Raw genomic sequence first — 26,458 nt, 5'->3', positions numbered from 1 at the left:
AAGACCCTTAATTTAACATAAATATATACAGGATAAATCGACTGTGATTTCTTTGGTCTTGCAGTATAATACAGGCTATTAAGTATTCGAAAGGGCATGGCAGTATGGGATCAATTGGATGTAAATCAAGCACATAAAACCTATGCGGTGCTAGGTATTTTCACTACCTTGTTCTGTCTAGTTTCTTTGCTTATGAAAGAAAGATTATTTGTTGGTGAAGCATTCATATCTACCGTCACTGGGGTAATTGTAGGCCCCCATGCTGCAAATATCATGAATCCATTGGAATGGAGTGATAATCCAGATTTCTTAACTTTAGAGATATCAAGAATCATTTTAATCGTTCAATTATTTGCAGTCTCAGTTGAATTACCTCAAAGATATATTAAAAAGCATTTGGTTTCATTGATTGTGTTATTATGCTTCACTATGATATTAGGCTGGGTCATCACTGGTCTTTTCACATGGATTATATTCCCTGAATTTAATTTTATCGATGGTCTTGCTATAACAGCTGCTATAACAGCTACCGATCCAGTATTAGCAGCTGCCATTGTTGGTAAGGGAAAGTTTAGTGAAAGAATTCCTGCATATATAAGGGATCTACTGAGTGCAGAATCTGGTGCTAATGATGGGTTAGCATTCCCTTTTGTTTTGTTAGCTGTTGATATATTGACTAAGAAAGGCCATCCAGGTATTATTATTAGAGATTGGTTTTGTATCGCAATTCTTTATGAGTGTGTCTTTGGTGTTTTATTGGGTACAGTTATTGGATACTTAGGTAAAAAGGCGATTCAATTCTGTGAAGCGAGAAATATGGTTGATAAACAATCTTTACTGGTTTTTTACATCACACTATCATTAATATGTACTGGGCTTGGATCGATCTTGGGTGTTGATGATTTATTAGTTGCTTTCGCTGCGGGTGCTGCCTTTGCGTGGGATGGTTGGTTTGTTAAACAATCCGAAGGCCAACAATTATCAAATTCAATTGATTTATTATTGAATGTCGGATACTTCTTATACTTTGGAACAATTATACCATGGGAAGATTTCAATAATAAAGAAATTGGATTACATTGGTGGAGATTAGTTCTCCTAGGAATAGCTATCATATTTTTAAGAAGAATACCTGCTGCATTAGCTGCTAAACCATTTGTACCTGATATTAAAAGTTGGAAGGAAGCATTATTTGTTGGCCATTTTGGTCCTGTTGGAGTTGGTGGTATTTTCTGTTCAATTGTTACCAAATCTGCTATTGAAGGTCATTTTACCAAAGAAGAAACCCCAATTGATGAAATTGATGAATCCATGCCTCATTATTGGGTTCTGAGATGTATTTGGCCTATTGTATCATTTATTGTCATTGTATCTATTTTGGTTCATGGATTTTCAGTTACTGCGATCGTGTTTTATAGCAAAATGAAAAAAGGTGATGTATCTAGCAAGACTTTGGATACAAACGCAACTACATTAGAAGCTAAACAACAGCAAGATATGGAATCAATTAAGTTAAATGAATTTCGTGAGGCAACTTCAGACGAAGGTATAGGATCAAGTAATTTACACCTAAGAAGAAACTCAACCAAGGCCGGTAAGCTGTTAGGAAAAAATTATACTAAGAGGAAGGATGAACTTAAAATGGAAACATTAAAATTCTTCAAAATTGGCCGTGATATTCTTGTTGAAGATTCAAAAGACACAATTGTTAAAAAATATAGATTAAACGATGAAGATCCAGAATCAAATGATTTAGACTTGAACTTGACTTTTGAGAATGACAATAATGGAATATATGACGATGATGAGGTGAAAAAGATGATTAGGGGTCTATTTCCAAAGAAATAAATATATTGTATGACCAGATTTGGTATCTAGAATAATTCAATATACAAAATTCAAATGAATTCAATTACTGCCCATACCGATTATTATAATTAAGATTACCGCGAATTCAAACCCAGAACGTTATAGAAATATTATTCATGGAGATTATGGAGTTACCATACACTGGAGCTACGACCTTAGATGCCATATAAACTCTAGGATACTACCATGCTTCCATGAATATTGTTAATTAAAGAATGATACAAACACCGATATCACAGACAAAGCTGGAAAGGTTGCATTGAATCAGCAGACTGCAGTTGTTAATTAAGCTTAAGCGTTAATGAATTGTATCAACAAAATGATCTTCATTGGAAATTACGAGAGAATATATCATCACATACGGTTTACGTAACACGTTACTGTGTACATATGGGTCATGTTAATACGTTCATTTTAGGGATTGGTTTTTGAATCTTGCACCATAAAAAGAAAGCTCCGTAATTGTGTTCTCGTTCTCTTGATAATATTTTCCATTAATTTATTACTCGTTTGGGATCTCAATGGTAATTGTTAATGTACCATAAAAGTAAACCTCAAAAACTCACACAGAATACACCACAAGGCTTACTAGGATCTTATTATATACTTGTGCTCTGATCGGGTTTAGGTCAAGTTTCATATTTGCTGATGTTTTACTCGCAATGATTAATTGGATTCCAATGTTGATTATAACTTATTAATCGAAGCCCCACTAATTGGATCACCTACAGATGAGATTAGATCTCAATTTTCAAACAAGATGTTTAAACTCTGGTATACTGCATGATGCAGTAGTTTTTTTTCCTGCTTTTTACACTCTGGTGTGATGCAGTTTTGTTACTTCCAAATATGGTCGGCTTTTATATGGGATATAAAAAAATTCGCTTTGGTATAAGCGAACATAGACCTCAAATAAAAAGAAATTGGCCCATTCATCTACATTGTCAATTCTAAAGGCCCCGTCACAGGATTGATCATCTACAAGTATTTGACACATCGATTTTGAATGACGATGATTTGATCTTGTTGTGACATGAATGAGAGAAATAAGATCTTGGTTTCGTATAAATTATGGACTGTTAATTGAATAATAGATATATTACATTGAACTGAATTAAGCTGCTAGATTTGTCATCTCATATCTCAAATCTACTTACGGTCTTGCGGAAAATTGCATGATTCAAGTAAGACGGACGTTATTCTCGTTTCCAGGAAGCGGATGCATACAAGAAGAAGAAATAATAAAAAATTCTGGAAGTTATATACAGTATGCTTGATGAGTTGAGGCTGACTTATAGAAACTACCATTCATTTATATATCATAGGATTGAAGTCTCATTTGTTTGCAGTTATGAAAAGAGGGAACATATGATATAAAGATTTTATTCAAAAGATTCATAGAAGTGTTGTCATCAAAAATATAATATGAGGGTCTCTATAATATCATTTATAAGTAAACTACTACTTACATTTATCGTTGCAAAGGGTGCTGAGCTAGATGATATTTTCACCAATATAGTCCTACCTCAAACATCAAATCTTCCAACTTCATCATGGGCTATAGAAGCTGATTATTCTTTCCCAGACACATCAAAAGTATCCATTGGTGATACGTTCAGCTTACACATGCCTGGTGTTTATAGAGTTAAATTTTCAGGGACTTCAGCAACTTTATCAGCAACTTATAATGGTGAAGAATTGTTCAGTTGTACATTTTTTTCTGGTGCTTATATATTGGATTACTCAGAATTAAATTGTGAAGTTACAAATGATTTATCAAAAATTAGTGCTAGTCTTACGGGCACTCTTGATTTTACAATCTATTTTGGTGCTGGTGGTAGTGCTCATGAAGTTGATATTGAGGAGGCAAATACACTTAAAAGCGGTACAAATACTATTATATTCAATGAAGTTTTGTCTGATACAGTTACATTCTCATCAACAACTTTTACAAATGACGTCTTCAAATATGCTCATACAACTGGGTATGATAGTGTCCAAGAATATATTTTATTTCCAGGGTGCTCATCTGCTGAATCAGATTTGACCATTAGTTTCGAGTTCGGATCGTCTGTTTCTGGTAGTGGTGAGGTTCCTTGCTCTAATGTTCAAGTTTATATGACTGATGAATTGAATGACTGGATGTTTCCAAAATCATATGAAGAACTTCCAGACGAAAATGACGTTACTTGTTCAGCACTTGGTGTCGGAGGTACCATCAAAAACATACCAGCTGGATACAGAGTATTTGTTGCCTATACACAAGATCAAGGTGTTTCCTCTCAAACTCTACAAAATGTGATTAGTTACAATTACGAATGTAAAAATCCATTTTTACCGTCTACTAAAACAGATAATCTTGAATGGAATATCGGGGTGCTTGCTAGAACCGCTACAGCTGATGTTGTTCCTATTTATATTGAAACTACAGGATATACAGGTACAACTACCTCTTTCACAAGAACTAGAGATAGTGTTTCAGCTAGTGGTGAAACATTTATTGTTTACACACCAATACCATCAACTTATTGGACAACAACAACCAATTACTGGTCAAATTCTTATACTTCAACTGAATCAACCATCGATTCTGGCTCATATACAGGTACTGTTATCATTGACCTACCATTATCTTCTAGCTCAAGTGTTGTGCCATCAAGCTCATCAATAGCTATTTCAGTTTCATCATCATCACCATCATCATCACCACCATCATCAAGCTCCAGCTTATTTCCGTCAAGCTCAAGTATGGCATCGCTAGCATCGTCCATAACCTCAATGATGAGTGTGAGCTCTTCTTTCAGTGATCGTCCAAGCTCCCCGAGCTTTGAATCTAGCTCAAGCTCAGATTCAAGTTTTATTTCAAGCATTGCTTCTAGCTCAGATAGCTCCAGTTCTCAAAAAAGTTTTATATCATCAAGCTTTTCCTCAGACTCATCGTTATCTAGTGCTACTCAATCCTCTTCAAGCGTGGATCTGGAATCAAGTAGCTTGATTTTCAGCACAGAAAGCTCTAGTAGCTCCCAATTCCAATCAACCTCTGTCGTTTCTAGCTCATCCTCAATTTTGTCTCCATCAAATGGCGGGTTAACATCAAGTGACAGCAGTTCAAGCTCAAACTTACCAATTTCATCATCAATTTCAAGCTCTGGTGATTCAAGCTCACTTTCTAGTTCAATTGAAAGCTCTTTTGTCAGCACATATTCTTCTTCAAGCTCACGTTGGTTATCAGTGTCTAGTGGTTTAAGTAGCAGCTCTAGTTCAGATTTTTTCAGTTTCCCGTCAAGCCAATCAGTGGCTTCAAGCTCAATATCAAGTTCTCCAAGCTCATCATACATTTCAGCTTTTACATCATCCCTATCTATAACTAGTGATCTATCTAGCTTCAGCTCAAGCCAAGAAATTTGGTCCGAATCTTCAATTTCAGTCAGTATCAATTCAGGAACAGGCTTTAGCACTACATCAAGCTTTGAAAGATCTTCATTATTTTCAAGTTCACCCTCTAGTATAACTCTGAAATCATCATCAAGTTCTGAGGAGTCATCTAGCTCAAGTGAAGTATCTGAATCAGACTACATTTCAAAAAGCTCAAGTGATAGCTCAAAATACTCTTCTAGGAGCTCCGTTTTTGTGGGAAGCTCCTTCCAAATCTCCAGCTCAAGTTCCGCTGCTGCTTTACCATCCAGTTCAAGCTCGCATTCATTATCAAGCTTTTTATCGTCGAGAGACTCATCAATCTCATCGATTGAATCTTCAAGCATAGAAATGTCTTCAATATCGTCATTCTCCCCACTCTCACCGTCATCCTCTTCAGCTTCGTTCACATCTATTACAACTCCTGAGATTTTATCATCCTCACTTTCATCACAATTATCAACAGAACTTTCATTTTCCAGTGAAACTCCAGAATCAAACAGCTTACCGTCTCAAATATCACCGTCATTACCGTCATCAATTTCAAGCACTTATGAGATTATTAGCAGCTCATCTAGCTCCTCTTACACGCTAGATCCCGCATCATCATTTGTTTCTTGGTCTAACACTTCGGTATCATCAGTTTCTTGGATTTACGCTAGTTCGGAAAGCTCAATAGAGGTTTCAAGCTCTCAAATTTCAAGTAGGGAGTCATCAGCTGAAGTTTCCAGCCCACCAAGCTCATCATCCTCAAGAACAGCAGCAAGCTCATCGTCCTTTTTCAGCACAGGCTCAGAGTCTTTCATTGAAACTCCAATTGCTTCAAGCTCAACATTTTCAAGATCCTCCTCAAGTGTTTCAGGGTTAGAATCTTCAATCTTTTCATTTTTGAGTGACTCAACTCCATCATCCCAAGATCCAGTATCAACTTCATCAACCTCAAGCTTGTTATCGGGTTCATCTTCAGATTCTTTTACCTCAGTTTTATCAATCTCAAGCTTGTCATCAACTGATGCTTCAACCTCAGAGTCACCAAATTCAGGCACATCTTCATATTCATCAACTTTAGCTTTATCTTCAGGTTTTTCGTCCGCTTCATCAACTTCATCAACATCAATAGCTTCTGCTTTATCATCAGCCTCATCATCAGCTGTATCAGCTTCAATTTCATCAACTCTTACTTCATCATCAACTTTATTGTCTCTAGCTTCCTCCTCAAATTTATCATTGGAATCAGAGACATTGACTTCAACCATAGCTTTATCATCTAGTTCAATTTCATCAGCTTTAACTGTCACACGAATTTCCTCTGAAGAAAGTTCATCATATACAACATCGAGCTCACTTATTTCAAGAAGCGATATCACGTCAAGCTATGAATTATCTTCGTTGTTATATTCATCATCTATAGAGGCATCATCATCAAGCTCCATATCTTCAGAGTCACACTCTGAGTTCTCAAAAGTATCATCATATTTTTCAGAGACCTCATTATCACCTTCATCACCACCATCACTACCTTCAGGATCCAGTGGTGCAAATATTTCATCACCATCATCTTTAGATATGAGCAGCGTTAGCAATGTTTATTCAACCAAATCATCAACTGAACAATTTATTGAACCATCAACTAGTTCAGTTTCGTTTTCATCTTCTGCACTTTCAAGTAAAGTGTCTTCATCAGTGGTGTTATTACCTGTCTCAACTTTAGCATCTAGCTCAACCACAATGTTCCCAATAGCTGAGTCAAGCCAACCACATTCAGCTTCGAGCTCATCGTCAAAAGTATTTCAATCATCTTCAATTTCATCATCCCAATATTCAAGCTTAAGTCCAAGATCATCTATTACGACAAGCTTAGAATCATACACATTATCACAAATTTCTTCCAACTCCTCATTGACTTCTTCTTCATCAACAATAAGAGCTAGCTTAACAGAGAGCTCATCATTGGCCACAGAGTCTAGATCACTAACTTCAGATTATAATGAAGAGTATTCATCATCAACGCCTGGTTCAACTTCAGGAGTAAGTGATGTTTCCACAGAGCTATCAACCTCAAAGTATTGTGAATCATCTTCATCGGTTTTTGAATCAAAATCTACACAAACTATAAGCTCAAAATCATCAGTGTCAGTTACATATTCTGGAACATCAATTGACTACAGATCCTCAAAGACTTCAAGTGAAATGAATGATGAGCCATCTTCACCAGTTTATTCTGCCTCTAATACTATTGGAACCCAAACTGTTTCTTCTGAATCATCTTGGACAGACATTACATCCTCTACAATGTCACCAGATCCATCTTCAACAACATATTCAACATCAGCTAATAGTTTGAGCTCGGAATTTAAAAGTTCAAGTGTCGTTGAATCATCTTTAAATGCTTCATCAGCATCAGGAATATCATCATCATTTACCATAGAGACTTCAGAAGTGAGTTCTAGAGCTGTTAGTAATGCAGTTGAATCTTCAAGTTCTAGTTTAATATATACTCATACATCAGTTGATAACCAAAGATCATCACAATATGGATCATCAAAATCTAGCATTGTCTCAAAATCAATGACCCACTCAAGTGCTATAGAATCAGAGGTTAAATCTGTCATTACAGATTCATCAAACTATGTTTCATATTCAAGCTTTTCAGATTATAGCACAACAAGATCCTCAGATTTAGAACTAAGTTGTTTGACTTGCTCATATCCATCACCCTCATCAACTACTGAAGCATCACCAGAGAGCCCAATCAGTGCTTCTAAAACTGAATTATCAACTGGACAAAGTGAATCAACATATTATTCATCTAAAAGATTACCTCAAGATTCATCATCAGAATCAACTAAATCATCCACTACATATTTGACTCCTTCATCTTCCCCAAATTCAACATCAAAAGCCCCATTGATTGTTGATTTACAAAGCACCACAGTCAATAATCAATCATCTTCAGTCCCTAATAACCAAAGATCATACCAACTCACTGAATCTACAACTACTAGTTTACAAGCTCAAGGTACAACTATAGGTGAACCCCAAATTTACTCATCAATTTCATCAGTTCCAACGATAACTTCAAGCCCTCTTAATGTTCAATCAACTGCTACAAAATCAGAATCAACTAACCTACACTCTACATTTCAAACTTCAACATCATCTGCATCATCTGATACACAAAGTGTGCCTTTTGTCTTTGAAGGGTCAGCTCAATCAGTAAAAGCTCCGGTTTCACCGATTATGTTCATTTCAATTTCAATGATCATTTTCATTTTCATTAGTTTGTTTTAATAATCTAGCTACATTTTACGTTCTTTGGATAGCTAGATCCCTTTTATTTGATACCCATTAATATTAATATAGAATAGATTTTAGAATTATATTTGTAGCTTATACATTTTTGCTCTTCTTGGCGGTACTATAATAATTAATTTTGTAGTATATAAAGTATAAAGCTCATTGAGATAGGGGTTAACAGGCCCTGGTGTAACCCGAACATAATATCTCGGTTCAAATCCCAAATATTTATTGAAATTAAGGTTATGAGTTCCCTTAGAGTGCTAAGATTTAAATTTGCCATTGATCAGATACTTATTTGCCTTGAAAGGATGTTTTTTGAAGTTAGATTTCTTCTTGTAAAATCATCATGTGTATGATATAAGATCGAGACATAATGTCTGCGTACTCAGAGCAGGATTTCCTAGCGGACAAATATACAACATACAGACCGAAGTATCCAGCTTCCTTCTTCCAAAAACTGATTAGCTATCACAATGGAGACAAAAAATTGGCTGTTGACGTTGGTTGTGGTCCAGGGGAGGCAACCTTTCCATTATCCAAATACTTTGACCATGTGATAGGGATTGATAGATCCAATGTAATGGTCAAACAAGCTAATCAAATCAAGGACCTTAATGGTCATAAAAATGTTGAGTTCAGAACAGGTAACGGTGAAGTATTGCAGCTTAACACAAACTCAGTAGATCTAGTTGCAGCTGCTGAATCCCTTCATTGGTTTGATCAATCAAAATTTGTTCAGGAATCATATAGATTGTTGAGATTAGGTGGTACATTAGCCTATTGGGGATATACTGATCCTGTGTTTGTTGATTATCCAGATGCATCATTTATCTATAATAATTATGTCTATCTTGAACCTGAGTATCTTGGTCCATATTGGGAAACACCTGGGATTGATTTATTGAAAGCTGGGTATAATCACGTTGAACTACCACCAGATCTATTTGGAGAAGTTAAAAGAGTTGATTATGAAGCTGGAACCAGAAATAGAGAGGCATTAGTGATGAAGAAACAGTATTATGGTACAAGTCAACTTAAAAATTTCATGAAAACATGGAGTGCTTATCATATTTGGTGTAAAGTTCATCCAGACTCTCCAGATGTTATTGACTTACTGTTTGATGACCTTAAGAAAAACCTTCATTGGACTGAAGAGACAGTTTTGAACGTGGAATGGAATACATTTTACGTGTTCGCTACGAGGATGTAGCATGACACTTATATAAGACAATGTGTACATAATTAGGATGGTATACCTACATTCAGCTACAATATACACATTTCAACTGATGCTATTTCACTATTTGATCCAATTGAGCTTCTCAGTAATATTGTGTATTGTGTATTGTGTATGCTCATACAATGCGTATTGCGAATTCGGGAATGCCAAAAACAATTTCCGCTTTAATAAACTACTACCCCGATAATTGTGACACTAATATGACATTGTGCTATTGTGTTATTGTGACAACGGGGCCATTATCGCATACATTAAATCTCATTAATATTCAACAGATCGAATATATAAAGTAAACGGCTGATCCTAGTTTTCCAGGGTTCAAAAATTGACCATATTTAACAAATAATCAGTAATTCATTATGTCCGCTTACTCTGACACAACTTTCAGAGCAAACGATTACAATTCGTTCAGACCAACTTATTCTAATGATGTGTTCAAATTCATCAACCAATATCACACTGGTGGTCATGATTTAGCTGTTGATTTGGGATGTGGTCCTGGTCAAGCCTCTTATCCATTGACTGAATATTTCAAGAAAGTTATTGGTACTGATTTATCACAAACTATGATTAACGCTGCCAATGGTAAAAGAACAGATGAATATAAAGGAAAGATTGAGTTCAGACAAAGTCCAGGTGAATCGTTGTCATTTTTAGAAGATAACTCAGTGGATTTATTCACAGCTGCTCAATGTGTTCATTGGTTTGACCATGATAACTTTTTCAAGGAAATTAATAGAGTTTTAAAACCTGGTGGAACTTTAGCTTATTGGGGGTATGTTGATCCAGTGTTCAATGTTCCTGAAGCTGATAAGATCGTGGATGATTACACTTATGAAGACCCAACTAAATTAGGCCCATATTGGGAACCTGGTCGTTTTATTCTTAGAAAGCTATTGAAAGATGTCCAACCACCACAAGAACTGTTTGATGATATTAAAGTTTACGAAGACAAACCAGGAGTTCCTTCAAGTCAACAATCACCATTGCAAATCAAGAGAGAAATACCATTAGAATTTTATCAAAAATATGTTCAAACTTGGAGTTCATACCATTCATGGAAAAAGGCTAATCCAGATGCGCCAGATGTTTCTGACCAACTAATTGAAGAGTTGAAGGCCAAAGTCAAGTGGAATAACAACACTAAAGTCAACATTCAGTGGCTCACAGTCTTGAAATTGGCTAGAAAGAGATTAAAATAGTTGTGAGATTTATATAATGAATATACATAATCCCGGAATTCCTTCGTAAAAACGTGACTTGTAGCCATATTTTAACTACTGAATTCCGACCTTCAAAAATTTTGGTGATCTTTTAGATTACGAAATCTCGAAAAGAAAAATTATGGAACTTTTTCAAAAACCGTTCAGTGCTTACAAACTTCACAAAGGGTTTTATAACTAAACAACACACGATAATAAAGAGAAGATGGCTGTTATCGAAATTCAATCAGAAGACCAGTTCACAGAATTAACAAACGAAGCTCCAAAAGATAAGCTTATAGCAATTTATTTTCATACTCCTTGGGCTGCTCCATGTATTCAAATAAATTCAGTCTACGCACAATTATCCGAATCAAATCCACAATCAACATTCATTTCAGTTAATGCTGATGAACATCCAGATATATCAGAATTATTTGAAGTCAGTGCTGTTCCATATTTCATTTTAATTAGAGATGATACCATTCTAAAAGAATTATCAGGCGCTGATCCAAAAGAATTTATCGCCGCTTTAAATGAATTACAAACAACTTCAACATCAGCTCAACCACAATCCACTCAAACTCAACCACAAACTATCGCACAACCACCACAACCACCTCAAGAAGAAGAAGAAGAATCACCAGAAGCGTTGAATGCACGTTTAAAACAATTGACCGAAGCCGCACCTGTTATGTTATTCATGAAAGGTACACCAGCAGCTCCTCAATGTGGGTTCTCTCGTCAATTAGTTGCCATTTTAAGAGAACATCAAGTCAGATTTGGTTTCTTTGATATCTTGAAAGATGACAGTGTTAGACAAGGTTTAAAGACATTTTCAGACTGGCCAACTTTCCCTCAATTATACGTTGGTGGTGAATTCCAAGGTGGTTTAGATATCATCAAGGAATCTATTGAAGATGATCCAAATTTCTTCAAGAGCGCACTTGAAGCTTGAACCATATGATGGAATGTATTATATTTTAGTACTGTGAGATTTTTGGGATAATATACAAATTATTTAATTTCTACCTACATATACCATTGAATGTAGCTTGATTAATTTTCAATAAATATATTGTATTTACGTTCTATATAAATAATTAGAAATCCGAATCATCAAAGTCATCATCTTGTTCAAAATCATCCAAAAATTCAGCATTTCTTTGTGATTTAATGGATAATGTTGAGTTCAGTGAAACTAAATTTGGCTTTTGGGATAAACTAACCAGTTCTTTTTCGAATGTATCATCTTGGCCAAAATCTTCAGTTGTTTCATCATCACTATCTGCAATTGGATCATCGTCGAATTCAGAATCACCCCCTTCTGATGACGATGAATCATTGTTTACATCTTGATTTACCTGGAAATATAGATCACGAACTTCTTCATCTGGGACAATATCACCATCTCCAAAAATTTCCCTAAATGGACCACCAAGCCTTTCCGAAATAACGGTATTTTGCAACTTGTTGTTGACTTGAAGCTCTTTGGGAATTGGTTTACCAGAATACTTTAAATAATGAAGCATAGATTTGTTCTTGAAGCCACGTTGTTTGTTAATAATTGGTTCATAAAATCCATAAAATAGATTAGAATCTTGAAATGATCTATGTGCTTGTCTTTTTTTGAATTCCGTTTCTATGTATTTTTGTATATCCGATTTAATATTAGCTATACTTTTATTTGCTTTCCATTCCCTTGGAAAGGTTGTTGCTGCATGTGTATTAGAGCTTTCAGTCGAGTCCAAGATTCTAAAATGTGTTCTTGTACTTCTAGTGGCAATCTCTAATGATGTATCTTGTGAACCAAATAAATCAGATAAACTCAGACCATCAGAAATATTAGCAGCTGTTTCTAAACCAAAATCAGATTTATTGAATTTGGAATAATTCTCTAGTAAACCAAGTTTTAGTATTGTTGGTTTTGATGCAAAATTTTTCATAACTTTATCCATGGCAGCCAGATCATCTTCACCTTCATTTTTAGAACCAAACAAACATTTACCAATAGCATGAAACAATGATACACTAGATTCTTTACCAATATGTAACATATCTTTTCCTAGACCTGGATGATTGAATTTCCATTCTGCCCAGAATTGAAAAGCTGATATGGACGATCTAATATCACCGAATTCACTTAGTTCTTTGATTTTCTCATCAATCTCTGATTTACCAATACTTTTGAAAATCGATGGCTCATGTGATTTAATATCCTTAAGTACTCTTTTAGTTAGTAATGTATTGACAGGATTGAATTTTATTCTTTTGACTCTTGGATTCATCAAGAGCTTTCGACCTAATATGGTTTCAGCTGTATAATTATTATCAATATTATAACCTTGGCTTGCATTACCATCATTAGAAAATTCACACTCAGTAATACAAATAATCAGCGGTGGTGTTCTAAGATCGTTATGAATCCAATGAAAAAGTGATTTCTGGAAATCTTCCCTTGTAGCTTCATGAAAAACATTTGGTAAATCTTCAACGAGTATTAATGATAAATTTTTACCCATTCTATATTTTGCAGACATGAGAAACTCACTGAATTGTGTTATCGATGACCCCGAAGCATTATCATTAGTATATTCAAGTACATAATCGTTATTTTGATCTTTTGAAGAATGTCGTACTTCTGGGACTAATTCTTTCCCAAGACATGAGGCAATCGTACTTTTAGAGGCACCAGCAGGTCCACTTAGCACCAGTAATCTCAGATCAGAGCTTCCCTTGACCATCTGCTCTATATCTTCCTTCACCTCTTTTAGCTTCTTGTTATGTAAAGCAACTTGATTTACGGTTTTTGGAGTATATTTATGTACCCATTGATCTTTGTCATCTTCTAATGGTTGTAGATCTGATTTGGGTACTGGATCTGGTGTTGGTGATCTTGTTGTTTGTGGAGTTGCGGAGAATGATCGTATCCTATTTCTAAGTGCTGATATTTTCTGCTTCTTCGGTTTTGGTTCATCTTCTATGGTTTCTATGGTCTCTATTGTATCTTCATCTTCATCATCTGTTAGGTTTATGACTTGTATAGGTTTTTGCTTGACAGACCTTTTTGACCTTCTGGGCTGCACTTCCACTTCTTTGTCTGACCCTAACTTCTTTCTTGCCCTAGGCATACTATAATAATACACTATGTCAAGGGGCCTTTCCAATTAGTAAATGTCTTTCAGTCAAAAGACCACTTCCCACCACACCAAAGAAGCTCTTCTCATATAGATTTCGAAAGTAAACAAAAAAAAAGTAGTGTCCTTGACGAAATCTCTTTCCACCCAAAACCAAATAAATTATTTAAACCAAATCAGGTCATCTAACTTACACTGGGCCAACTTAAGGAGCGATTAAAAGAAAGGCGCTTTTGAAGCAATAACCCATAATAAACACACTATTACCACACGGAAGCTGTTGTTTCAACTCAAGATCACCGCTCAGTAATTGCAGACGCAAAGGAAATAACTCGCAATTCAAATTTCATTAAAATCCTTTACATTGACACACAGTTCCACTATTCTTAACAGGGCCAGATCCTTTATTTCTAACAACCAGAAAGACATTGAAAATGTCGTCAGGCACGGATATATATTCCAATGTGGAGCCATCAAAGGTGGTCACGGGTGTCCCTGTCTTCACACCCACCATGGAGCAGTTTAAAGATTTTGAAAAGTACATGAAAGCTGTCAATAAGTTTGGTATGCAATCAGGTATAGTGAAAGTTGTACCACCAAAGGAATGGATAGAGTCATCTACAAAAGTGACAACTGAAGCGCTTAAGTCTATCAAGATCAGAAATCCAATCGTTCAACATATAAACGGGAATAATGGTGTTTTCGGTCAACAGAATATTGAGAAACAGAGAACTTTTAATATTGTACAATGGAAAGCACTTTCGGAACAACCAGAGAATCAACCACCTGCACCAAGAGGTAAAGCAAGAAATCCAAATACAAACGCAAAATTGAATAAAAAGATATTGGCAAATAAGAATCATAATGATGAGAGTCTTTTTGAAGGGTTTGATTATAACATAGACACATCAGAATTTACACCAGAAAGATGTGAAGCATTAGAAAGATCTTACTGGAAGTCACTTACATATGCTCAGCCAATGTATGGGGCTGATATGATCGGGTCTATATTTGATGACACCGTTAAAGTCTGGAACGTTGCTCATTTGCCAAATGCTTTGGATTTTATGGATCAAAAACTACCAGGTGTTAATGATGCATATCTTTACGCTGGTCTTTGGAAAGCTACATTTTCATGGCATTTAGAAGATCAGGATTTGTATTCGATTAATTATATTCATTTTGGGGCGCCAAAGCAATGGTATTCCATACCACAAGCTTCAAAAGATAGATTTGATGAAGTCATGAGAGATACATTCACAGAAGACTATAAAAATTGCCCTGACTTCTTGCGTCACAAGACATTTTTGGTATCACCAGCCTTTTTAGAAGCTAGAGGTGTCACTGTCAATAGGATTGTTCATAATCAGCAAGAGTTTATGATTACCTATCCTTACGGTTACCATGCTGGGATGAACTTCGGCTATAACGTTGCAGAATCTGTTAATTTTGCTATTGATGAATGGTTTGAATATGGGCTTAAAACATCAAAGTGCCTTTGCGTTCCAGATGCTGTTGATATTGATGCCGCAAGATTATTGAGAAGAGTAAAAGGTGAACCAGAGCCAGAGCCAGAATCAGATTCAGAGCCGGAACTAGTGGGGCCTGATGATGATACAGATAAATTACCAGAGTTGATCCATGAAAATGACTTCAACAGCTTTACGAGTCAGTCCTCCATAGAAACTCAAAGAGAAGCGCCACTTCGTCTTTCAGAAAAACAATATACTAGCCCAAACAAAAAGAGAAGATTATCAGTTACCATCAAAACTACCAGCACCAAGGACACTGAAAAGAAACACAAAGGTCCCCAATGTATCCTTTGTCCAAATAATCTTTCATTTAAACAAACCAAATCCTACGATTTTGAGCTTTTGAAAACGGAAGATCATTCAATTGGTGGCAAACCAGCATTTGTTCATAGAATTTGTTCAAGATTTATACCAGAAACTCAAGCAATAATTGATATTGAACAAGGTGAATATGTATCAGGTATACAAGACATCCCTAATGCAAGAAAAAATTTAAAATGTGGCTTTTGTCATCTTAAAGGTGGTGCTTGTTTCCAATGTTCAGATTTAAAATGTAAAAGAGCATATCATGCAACATGTGCTTTACCATCAGGAGTTCATATAGTCAATGATGATGAGTTTTATTGTAAATTCCACAAGGTCAAGCCTGATAATAATTATGAGTATTTATCATCACTTCATTTAGGTGATTTAATCCAAGCTAAATTTAATGACTATTTTGCTGGTACAATAGTTGCTAATAATAAAAGTGAAGCTTCGGTTACAATTGATATATATCCTACCGTTGAATCTACTAGAAACTTGCTGGAGGTCCCATATGAGTCAATATGTCCACAAGGTGTGAAGATTAGACAAAAAGCGAGAAGGGGTAAAAAATTGAAAAGTCCTTCACCTGAAATTGAACAAATCGCCAGTATACCAGAGCTTAAACAAAAGCAGGAACTTGAGGCTTCACCACCACTAGATCTGAATGATGATCGTCATAAATCTTCAAATGAGAACTATAACGATATCAAATGGGCACATGAATTTTTCAAGAACAGAGAAGTCATTACCGTACCAAATATTAATACACAAGAGCTGTGGTATTATAAACCTGGACACTCGACAGATCAAATTGCAAGATTTTCCAATGATATCAATATCAAAGAACCTAATGACCCATTGTCAATCAGATATTATCGTCGTAAAAATGGTATTCAAAATAAGAAGATACAACCACCTATAATACCAATTGTTCCAAAAAAATCACATTCACCACCATTGCACGTTGAAAATAAGTATTTACCTTCTTCACTAAATCAAAATTACATACCTTTCACCCATCCATCACCTGCCGACCACAGCTTAAATCATGAATTACCACAGTCAAACATGATAAACTTGCTACCACAAACAATGACTCCTCCTCCACAATGGAATATTTTAAACCCACCAGAAAACCAATTTGGACCTATTAATGATATCAATAACCACGGGTTTCAACTAAATCATAAATAAATATAAAAAATTCAAACACATTTGCTAATCAATACGTTAACTTTCAACCAGTTATCACAAATAGCTATTCTAATGACATTTTACTTACGAATCTACTTTATTTAAATTTATTAATATCATGAACTTATTATTATTATTCTAATGTACACGTTTATATATAAATTATCATCACTCCCCAACGGAAACCCATCGGAGCATATCATTTAAGAAGCTATTTCATAAAGCATCGATCAATTTACCGATACTTTGTAAGGCATTCTTTTGAACAGTTTCATTATAGATCAAAACACCTTCACCGGCACCATTTTCAGAATTTTTAAAACCCTGTTTCAACAATCTTGCAATATCAGACTGTAAACCTAATGGAATTGCACTTAATTGATTCAATTCAGTTCTTTTCAATTTTGATGTATGCTCAAATGTTTCTGCTGCAATTTCTGAATTATCAATAATTTCTTTTTCAATACCACACATACTTGCAACATGCATACCAAATGAACCTTCAGCTGCACCTTCTTCTAATTTATATAAAAATGTGATATTCTTAGACTCATTGTCCACAATGATGGCCATTCTAAATGGTTTAATTTGAGGATGGTTTTGGAACGATTGACCCAATGAACCATAATGTGTTGCAAAGAACCCTAAGGATTGAATATGTGTAGCAACATGATGTAAAACAGCTTCTGCAATAGCAAAACCATCAGATGAAGAACCACCTCTACCTAATTCATCCAAGACTAGCAAGGATTTTGGTGTAGCATTTTCTAAAATTCTTTTGGTTTCTGATAATTCAACAAAGAATGTTGATTTTCCTTGCATGATATTATCATTTGCTCCTAATCTTGTCATTATTCTATCAACTGGTGTTAAAGTTGCAGATTCACAAGGAACATGAGATCCGATTTGTGCCAAAAGAACTGCAATACATGTCATTCTTAAAACAGTTGATTTACCAGCAGCATTTGCACCAGTCAATAATCCCAAATTTGGCGAAGAACCACCTAATGAAATGTCATTTGGAATAAAGTCTTTTGATGCAGTAATACCCATGTTGAAACAAGGATGTCTCAATTCTTTAAATTCTAAAATACCAGTTTCTGATTCAACAAATTTTGGCCTGACACTTGGAAACCCAATTGATTCTGATGTTTTAGCTAATGATACTAAACAGTCAATTTTAGCGATTGCATTGATCGCTGAACTCCACACAGAATAATCGGTATCAAATCTTTTGAACATTCTAGTGATCAACGATTCTTCAATTAGTTTATGACATTCTTTGGCTCTTGCAATATCTTTAGCCATTGTTTCAACTTCCGGTGACCAATATCTAGTTGTCTTTTTGGATGCACCCATTCTTTTCCAATCTTTTGGAACTGTGATTCTTGAAGGCATTTCAATTGTATACAATTCTTTACCGGAATCTTTGTAATTGATTTCTTGTGTTTTGAAAGTTCTTCTATATTGTTTAATGGTTGCTTCTAATTCATGTTCTAGATCTTTAATTGTTGAAACCGAATCATCATAGTCTTGTTCAATACCCTTACTCAAGATCAATACACCTTCATCTTTGGCTTTAACTCTATCAAAAGCATCATCCCATTTGGATAAAGAATCCTGAATTTCATTTGGGAATTTTGAATAAATTTTACCCAATGAACCTTTCATTTCAAAGTTTTGTAGTTTCTTGTATAGTTTAGCAATGTCTTCAAACCCTTCAATAACTCTTGTGAAATCTTTCAATTTCAATTGTGACGCATGAACTCTTGATAATAATCTTTCTAAATCTGGTAGTTTAACCAATGAAAATTCAATGGTTGATCTGAGGTCACCATCTTCAAGTAATTGATCAACAGAATCTAATCTAGCATCAATATCAGTTTGTTGTAATAATGGGTGAACAACCCAAGTTTTCAATAATCTTTTACCAAATGGTGTGGTTGCTCTATTAATCAATTTAAATAAGGTTCCCTTTTCTGTACCATCAAATGAATTTGCAAATATTTCTAAGTTTTGTAAAGTTTGACCATCCAATACTAAATTTGTTGATGGTTTAATTGTAGTATATGGTGATATGTTACCAATTGAAACTAAACTTTCATCTAATTTTAGGGATTGTAAATACCATAGTAACCCACCAAAAGCTGAAAAACCAACAAATTTTTGTGTTTCATAAAATTCTTTTAATGTTTTTGGCCAATTTGATAAATCATCTAATGATTCTGCAGGGAAATATTTCCCACGAGTTAAAGTTTCAAAAGTTGTATCAAAATCATAAAATTCAGATTCAGATTTAATATAATTGAAAATTGCATTATTTTGTGAATTGAATTTCAAAATTCTTAGAGCTAATTGTGATAAATTATTCTTGGAGATGATCAATTCTTTTGGTCTCAATTGAGATGCCAAAGTTTCTAACTTGGTACATTCACTATCATCTTTAAATTCAGTTAATTGTATTTGACCTGTTGCAGTATCAATAAATGCAACACCAAAGACTTTACCATTTTCATTTTCAGGATCAACATCTTCCTTGACTGCAATACAATAAGTTGCCATATCATCACTTAACATACTTTCATCAGTTAAAGTACCAGCAGTCAAAACACATTTTAACTCTCTTTGAATAACATCTTTTTTACCTTTTGGAGCTTGACCGTTAGATTCTCTAATTTCTTTTGCCAAACCAGTTTCGATTTGATCAACTTTTGCAACTTTATAACCTTTTGTAATGAATGAAGTAGCCCAAAAATCAAATGACATCTCAGGGATACCTGCTAATTGCATATTGGCTCTACCACCACCGGCAATTTTCAAGTCAAATTCATTATGTGCAATCATTGCATCTTTTTCATATAATTCATAAAATTTACCCTTTTTAAAAAAAACAATACAATCCCACATTTTACTTTTGATTTCCCAATATTGTTTTTCAAAATTTGTGAATTTAGCCCATGCAGATGATGGGATATAAAGAGTTCTTGGATCATATTGTGGATCTGTTATTGAATTACGATCAGCATCACGAATATCAATAAGCCATTGATAACGTTCTTCATTTTCTTTTGTGAATTTTTGTGATTTTGTTTGGGCTTTTGGTGGTGTTGGTGATTTTGTAACTGGTTGTGATACTTTTGCTTTATAAGGTGAAGCTGATGTGAATTTATTTGATAAGTTTGTTTTTGGTTTTGTTGAAGTTGCAATAGGGGCCGGTGATTTTGATTTTGGTTTTGTAGAAGGTTTCGTTATTTCAATAAAATCATCATCATCAAGATCATCATCCACATCTTGATCTTTTTTGTCTTCGAAATCATCTGGAACAACAAAAGCTTCATCCGCGTCATCTTCAGATTCACTTTTAGCATCTGGAACAAATTCATCTTCAGAACCATCATCAGCAATAACACGACGTTTCTTACGCTGTCTTTGAGTCTTGGAGACTGACAAATCACCTTCTTCATCGTCATCACTATCTTCATTATAACTGATTACATTTTTTCTTTGTCTTCTGGTTGGACTTGATGGTAATTTTGCAGGGGATGAAGATGGATCAGATTGTTGTTGTTTAGATTCTTTTAATGGTCTTTTAATAACAGATGAGTCAGTGGCTGGTGTGGCTGGCAACTTGATTGGTGCTTTGACTTCTTCTTCCTCTTCATCATCTAAATCCACGGTGGTTTCGACCGTGTCATCTGGTTTAATATTTTCTTTATCTGTATGGGATGATTGAATTTGAGTGGTATCATTGGAATCTCTTGAAGGAGATGAAGATGGCGAAGGGAATGATTCTTGAGAAGTTGGTCTAGAGCTTGTATTATCTTTTGGTTTTGCAGTGTTTCCTGTTTTTGGTGATTGAGATTTTGAAAAGAAACTCATCAATGATGTTTGCTTCAATTTACTATTGGTTTGTGAGTTTGAACCAAGTTTCTTAGAACCACGAGGAGTGGCAGTTGAGCCTTCAGCTTTGACTCTAGCCATTGTTATATGATGCTCTTGTACTAATTCAATGACCTGTTAATCAGTTCAATTGAATAAAAAAGTAATACAAAGAAACTAAAAAGGTTGAAAATTGAAATCTATTCAATTGTATAGACGCGCTAAATTTTGGTATTTTGATAAACGCGCTATTCAATCTCCTGCGCTTAGCCAGCCTCTGAGAATTTGGAAGTTTACGCGAATCGCAGAAAAAAACTACCCATTAAAAAATTCGCGATCTGTTATTACCTAAGCAAAACTTTATTTTTCAAACTAGCCGCGAATTTTCCATCAACACCGGAGAATCACCTCAACATGGTGAATTATTCTCATACACAAAAAACTCTCTCTAATTGAACTCATCCCACTTACGTTAACCCGCGTGTAACTAGCTTCATGGGAGACTCGAACTAGAGAGAAAACAAGGCTCAATGACCTACCACCTGCTAGGCCAAAGCCACCTTTTGTAAAATTAATTGAGAATGATATGTACATATGGTGTAGCGCCGATTACATAATCATTCAGAAAGTATATGTGGACATAATTATCTTTTAGGAGACACTAAATCATCACTAACTCTCAGAATACCTTAATGAAACCTACAAACATCACTAAAAGAGCTTCAAACTATATAAAAGCAAAAATTGCAGGAAAGCGCAAATATCCGGGAATTTGCTCGACGCATCAGAAAGGCCATTTTCTTGTCTCAACAAAAGGAGGGTTGGCCGAGTGGTCTAAGGCGGTAGACTTAAGATCTACTGGACGATTGTCCGCGCGAGTTCGAACCTCGCATCCTTCATTATCTTTTTTTTGCACTAATTTTCTTTTTCGGGGGTGGTGAACCACTTTCAATGTATTTATTTTACTCAACTACTACACTTTATGATTTTCTATATATATATTTGTTAATTAGTACCTTCTTTCCACTGTAATAGTTGCATATTTCAAGGCTACGAAATTCGAATTCGACGATAAATGTTTTTTGAGATTCCGGTAGGAGCAGTCTTGAACCATTTTGAAAATTATAATATTAAGCACCATAAGCAAAACAAGTCTATAACTAGTGGCAACTTACAATTCCCAGTCAGGACTCAATCTTTCATTAAAATGTCAGGGTTAAAAGGCTACCTGAAGGCTGCCAAACAGGCCCTTCAAGATGAAAATCCAGAATACTGTATACAACTGGCGGAAGATGCTTTGAAAATAGATCCTGTAAACTATTTTGCCTATTTGTTCATTGGTAAAAGTAGTCATTTATTAGAAAAACTAGATGATGCTAAAAGAGCATATTATAAGGCAATTGATATAGATAATTATAATCAGAATGCATGGAAAGGGTTACAACTGATTGTTAAGGACAATGGTGATTATAAAGCCTTTTTCAAGTTTGCTGGTGAATATGCCGAAGTATTGGTCCATCTCCAAGAAGGTTTATCAGAATTTATCAGAGACATTAGACTTTATATCAAAAAATATAACACTCCAGAAATTCATGAAGAGTATTTAAGATCATTATTACCGGAGAGCAAATTAGGTCAGGCTACAGATGGTGTAATTGAGCCTTATTCAAAAGTTATTCGTCAATATTTAGACATAATACTGAAAAGAGAGAATGCAGATGTTTCAAGAGATACAACTCGTGAAAGATTAAAGTCTAAAAATCAAGCAAAAATTGATGCTATTGCATGGAGCCATTATGAAAACTCTCAAATCTCACATCTATATGAAGAACTAATCAATACATTAGATGATGATGAAGAAAGAAGAAAAACGGAAGAACAACATTTGAAATACAAATACAAAGTTTTAAAATCTGCACCAAATACTATTAAACCACAATTATTCAAAGAGATTAAAGATTTAGTGGAAGGTTTTGTGTTGGTGAAGCATACGTCATTCTTTGCATGGTCATTATACTTTGATTGGGTTGATCTCCCAGATTTAACTTTGGTTGATGAATCAGTTATCAAAAATTTTCTCAAACTATTCAAAAATGAACCACTTGGACAAATTATATATGCATTTGTATTGTCAGATTTATCACCTTTTCAAATTGATCTTGAAGAAGATTCTAAAAATTCCAAAAATAAACAAAAAGAAATATCTCAAGAAGAAGCTGAGCTAAAAGAATTAGAAGCTGATACGGCTACAGACGCATTATCACCAGAAGAAATATTAGCTTTGATGTTACAAGGTCTTGAATCGTGTAAAACAAGTTTAATAGCTTATAGAATTGTCATTTCATATCAAATTCATCTTAAATTATTTGAAGATGGTTTAAATAATTGTCAAGGTGCTATTCAGCTATTAGCAACATCAACAAGAGATACAGGGTTTGTGTTCCCAAGCACAAAGGAAGACTTATTGGTTGACTATGGTGTGATATTGACATATTATCAAGCCCCAAAAAATTTCAAAAGAGCCTTACAAATTTTTGACAATGTTCTCAAAGATGCTCCACAGAATGTTAGAGCCAGAGTTGGTAAAGGTTTAATTCTTGTTGAAAGAGGTGATTTACAGGACGCAAGAACCTTGTTAGCTCAAGTTTCTGAAGAATTTCCAGATAATGATGAAGCTACTATGGAACTATCATGGTGTCAAATTAGATTAGGCGAGTACAAGCCAGGTAGAGCTGGATTAGAAAAAGTCTTGGTGAAATTTACTGGGAATAGTCTATACATTTTAGAGTTGAGGGCCTCAGTTTATTGGAAGATTGCACAAAGTTACTTACTCGATCATGAAGATGGTGATTTATCAAAAGCCTATGAGAACTTGGTTCAGTCTCTAAGAGCTTCCAAAAATTATGCTCCTGCTTATACTTCATTAGGTGAAATTTATTTGAAAAATTATGAAGATGAAAAAAGAGCAACCAAATGTTTCTTGAAAGCTTTTGAAATAGACTCAAGTGAAGTCGTCGCGGCGTGGTATTTAGTTGATCAATTCACTTCAAATACTGATTGGAAACAAGCAGAAGTATTCTGTAAACGTTTGATTGAATCTGAAAATTCAAAACGCCGTTTAGGTAATGATTCATGGCCTTATAGAATCTTAGGGTGTGCATCATTGGAACTTCAAGATGATGCTAAAGCCGTTGAGTATTTCCAAAATGCTATCCGTCTTAATGCTGAAGATACAGAATCTTGGATTGGTCTTGGTGAAGCTTACTATGGGTGTGGTAGATTAGAGGCAGCTGTCAAAGTTTTTAAAAGAGCCTTGGAACTTGAACCTAATCATTGGACTGCTAAATATTTATTAGCAGTTGTGGAAACACGTATAAATGAATTTGATACAGCCATCGGAAGATTTGAAGACTTATTAAATACAAGACCAGATGAAGAGTGTATAATTTCTGGTCTTTATGATGCTTTATATCAGTATGCCAATGAAGCAATTACTCGTGGATTTTTTGGGAAGGCTATTGGATTGGTGGAAAAAGCCATAGCGCTTGGTCCAAAGGGTAACAAACAATCGTTAACTTTCTGGAAAACGACAAGTGATTTGATTCAAACCTATTTAATTGTTCAATCTAAAATCCATTCTTTCCCACACGAACAGCTATCAGATATTTTCAAAGATGCTAAGCTCGACACTGATCAAGACCTCATTACACAATATATTGAATCTGAGAAATGGGTTGAGCTGGTTGCATTATATCTTGTCTACTCAAATAAGGCTGCATTGGGCTTGAACTTCACCTCAAGACCTCTAAAATCATCAAGTCATTATAACTTTGGTCTTGCACAATTAGTGTCGTATTTGAAAACCAAGAACACAAAATATAGAGATGATGCTATCGATTCATTAAAAGAAGCCATCAAATTACAATCAAATTATGCAGAGCCATGGGTCGCTTTGGGTGTTGCTTCAATAAGTGTTAATCCCCGTGTGGCTCAACATTGTTTCATCAAAAGTACATCTATTGATCCAAAGAATGTCGAGATCTGGTCCAATTTGGCTTTATTATATTTAAGATATGATGATTCAGATTTAGCGGTTGAATCTTATAGAAAAGGCCAAAGTTTGGCACCAAGTGAACCTATTTCTTGGTTAGGTCATGCATTGGCTGCTAAAGCTGATGGTGATCTTGATACTGCTTCAAATCTATTTACTCATGCTTTTATTTTATCAAATGGTAGATCACCAGTTGCACAATTATTATATGGTTTGAATATTTGCTTGAAAAGAATTGGAAAGGGTGATGATGTTCAAGATGTGGAAGCTGTTCAAGAAATATCATCTGCAAGTCAGGGTATGTTGCAATATTTGAAACATTATCCATTAGACCCATTTGGTCTATCACTTACTTGTTTGATTTTGGAGAAATTGTGTGATTATGAATTAGGTCTTGAAATCTCAGAACAGCTCTTGGGTATATTAGAAACATCTTATGAAGAATCTGAAAATGAAGAGGTTTTACTTGATTTTGCAAGAATTAAAGCTCAGTATGCAAGATTTTCTTTAGGTGTTGAAAATTTCGATGTTGCAATTGAAGCAGCACAAGAGTGTTTGGAATTGACTGAAGATGATAAGACTACAATTTCATCTAGAACAGTATTAGGCCTTGCGTACTTCTTCACGGACAATTTTGATGATGCATTAGAAGAATTTAAAACAATTTTGTCATTATCAAATGATGCAAAGAGATTGGTTGTTTTGATTGCACAAATTTTGTATATCTATGATACTGAAGAAACTAAACAAGCAGCGTTAGATGAGTTGTTCCACAATATTGAAACTGCCGGATCTTCATTATTGGTCACATTAGTTATTGGTGCTATCTCGGTAATTGAAAATTTGGAAGATTACTTAGTTATTATCAAGAGTGAACTTGAAGCATTACCATTAACAGAATTGATCAGTGACAAGTTTAGAAATGTTCCATATTTATTATCACAAATTAGTAAGAAATTGAAAGAAAATGAACAATCTGTATGGCAAAAATCAGCATTTTTATTCCCAGATGATTTAAGAATTTGGGAGAACTTGGATTCAAATATCTCATTGAAGATTGCATCCAACGGTAAAGTTAATGCTCAAGAATTGAGTGATGCTTATCTACAATCTGGTGAACTACGTGATATTCAAAGAAGTCTTTTCATTTCTCCTTGGAATGCAAACAGCGTAAATGCATTGAAAGGATGTTTTTAAAACGTTAATATAAATTTAGTGATGATCGTGATTTTGTAGTAATTTGTAAACAGTAAATGCCCGAGCTCCTTTTGGCCTTATCAAAACCTTTAGGTCATGAAAAGTTCCAATCTCGAAGTGAAAACAAAGAACCTTTT

The 26,458-nt window shown here is 34.8% G+C and overlaps 9 protein-coding genes across 9 annotated transcripts; 7 read left to right on the top strand and 2 right to left on the bottom strand.

The window, feature by feature from the left end:
• Positions 1 to 96: 96 nt before the first annotated feature.
• On the top strand, positions 97 to 1,848 carry SOD1 (Na(+)/H(+) antiporter; the record flags this gene model as incomplete). The annotated part of the gene is made up of 1 exon (XM_011276715.1): positions 97 to 1,848. One exon carries the CDS (start codon positions 97 to 99, stop codon positions 1,846 to 1,848), a length of 1,752 nt encoding a protein of 583 aa, XP_011275017.1.
• Positions 1,849 to 3,294: 1,446 nt separating this feature from the next.
• BN7_2647 (Mucin-17) lies at positions 3,295 to 8,574 on the top strand (the record flags this gene model as incomplete). The annotated part of the gene is made up of 1 exon (XM_011276714.1): positions 3,295 to 8,574. One exon carries the CDS (start codon positions 3,295 to 3,297, stop codon positions 8,572 to 8,574), a length of 5,280 nt encoding a protein of 1,759 aa, XP_011275016.1.
• Positions 8,575 to 8,956: 382 nt separating this feature from the next.
• On the top strand, positions 8,957 to 9,793 carry BN7_2646 (class I SAM-dependent methyltransferase; the record flags this gene model as incomplete). Its single annotated transcript, XM_011276713.1, has 1 exon — positions 8,957 to 9,793. One exon carries the CDS (start codon positions 8,957 to 8,959, stop codon positions 9,791 to 9,793), a length of 837 nt encoding a protein of 278 aa, XP_011275015.1.
• Positions 9,794 to 10,182: 389 nt separating this feature from the next.
• BN7_2645 (class I SAM-dependent methyltransferase) lies at positions 10,183 to 11,025 on the top strand (the record flags this gene model as incomplete). Its single annotated transcript, XM_011276712.1, has 1 exon — positions 10,183 to 11,025. One exon carries the CDS (start codon positions 10,183 to 10,185, stop codon positions 11,023 to 11,025), a length of 843 nt encoding a protein of 280 aa, XP_011275014.1.
• Positions 11,026 to 11,251: 226 nt separating this feature from the next.
• Positions 11,252 to 11,983, top strand: BN7_2644 (PICOT family protein; the record flags this gene model as incomplete). Its single annotated transcript, XM_011276711.1, has 1 exon — positions 11,252 to 11,983. One exon carries the CDS (start codon positions 11,252 to 11,254, stop codon positions 11,981 to 11,983), a length of 732 nt encoding a protein of 243 aa, XP_011275013.1.
• A 145-nt stretch (positions 11,984 to 12,128) lies between these two features.
• Positions 12,129 to 14,156, bottom strand: RAD24 (Rad24p; the record flags this gene model as incomplete). The annotated part of the gene is made up of 1 exon (XM_011276710.1): positions 12,129 to 14,156. The coding sequence occupies one exon, from the start codon at positions 14,154 to 14,156 to the stop codon at positions 12,129 to 12,131; it is 2,028 nt and encodes a 675-aa protein (XP_011275012.1).
• Positions 14,157 to 14,596: 440 nt separating this feature from the next.
• BN7_2642 (uncharacterized protein) lies at positions 14,597 to 17,194 on the top strand (the record flags this gene model as incomplete). Its single annotated transcript, XM_011276709.1, has 1 exon — positions 14,597 to 17,194. One exon carries the CDS (start codon positions 14,597 to 14,599, stop codon positions 17,192 to 17,194), a length of 2,598 nt encoding a protein of 865 aa, XP_011275011.1.
• Positions 17,195 to 17,410: 216 nt separating this feature from the next.
• Positions 17,411 to 21,175, bottom strand: MSH6 (mismatch repair ATPase MSH6; the record flags this gene model as incomplete). Its single annotated transcript, XM_011276708.1, has 1 exon — positions 17,411 to 21,175. One exon carries the CDS (start codon positions 21,173 to 21,175, stop codon positions 17,411 to 17,413), a length of 3,765 nt encoding a protein of 1,254 aa, XP_011275010.1.
• A 973-nt stretch (positions 21,176 to 22,148) lies between these two features.
• Positions 22,149 to 26,321, top strand: SKI3 (SKI complex subunit tetratricopeptide repeat protein SKI3; the record flags this gene model as incomplete). Its single annotated transcript, XM_011276707.1, has 1 exon — positions 22,149 to 26,321. One exon carries the CDS (start codon positions 22,149 to 22,151, stop codon positions 26,319 to 26,321), a length of 4,173 nt encoding a protein of 1,390 aa, XP_011275009.1.
• Positions 26,322 to 26,458: the final 137 nt, after the last annotated feature.

Source organism: Wickerhamomyces ciferrii, contig 00068 (genome assembly GCF_000313485.1).
Source record: "Wickerhamomyces ciferrii WGS project CAIF00000000 data, strain NRRL Y-1031 F-60-10, contig 00068, whole genome shotgun sequence".
Lineage (NCBI taxonomy): Eukaryota > Fungi > Ascomycota > Saccharomycetes > Phaffomycetales > Wickerhamomycetaceae > Hansenula > Hansenula ciferrii.
This window is presented reverse-complemented; position numbering and strand designations above follow the sequence as displayed.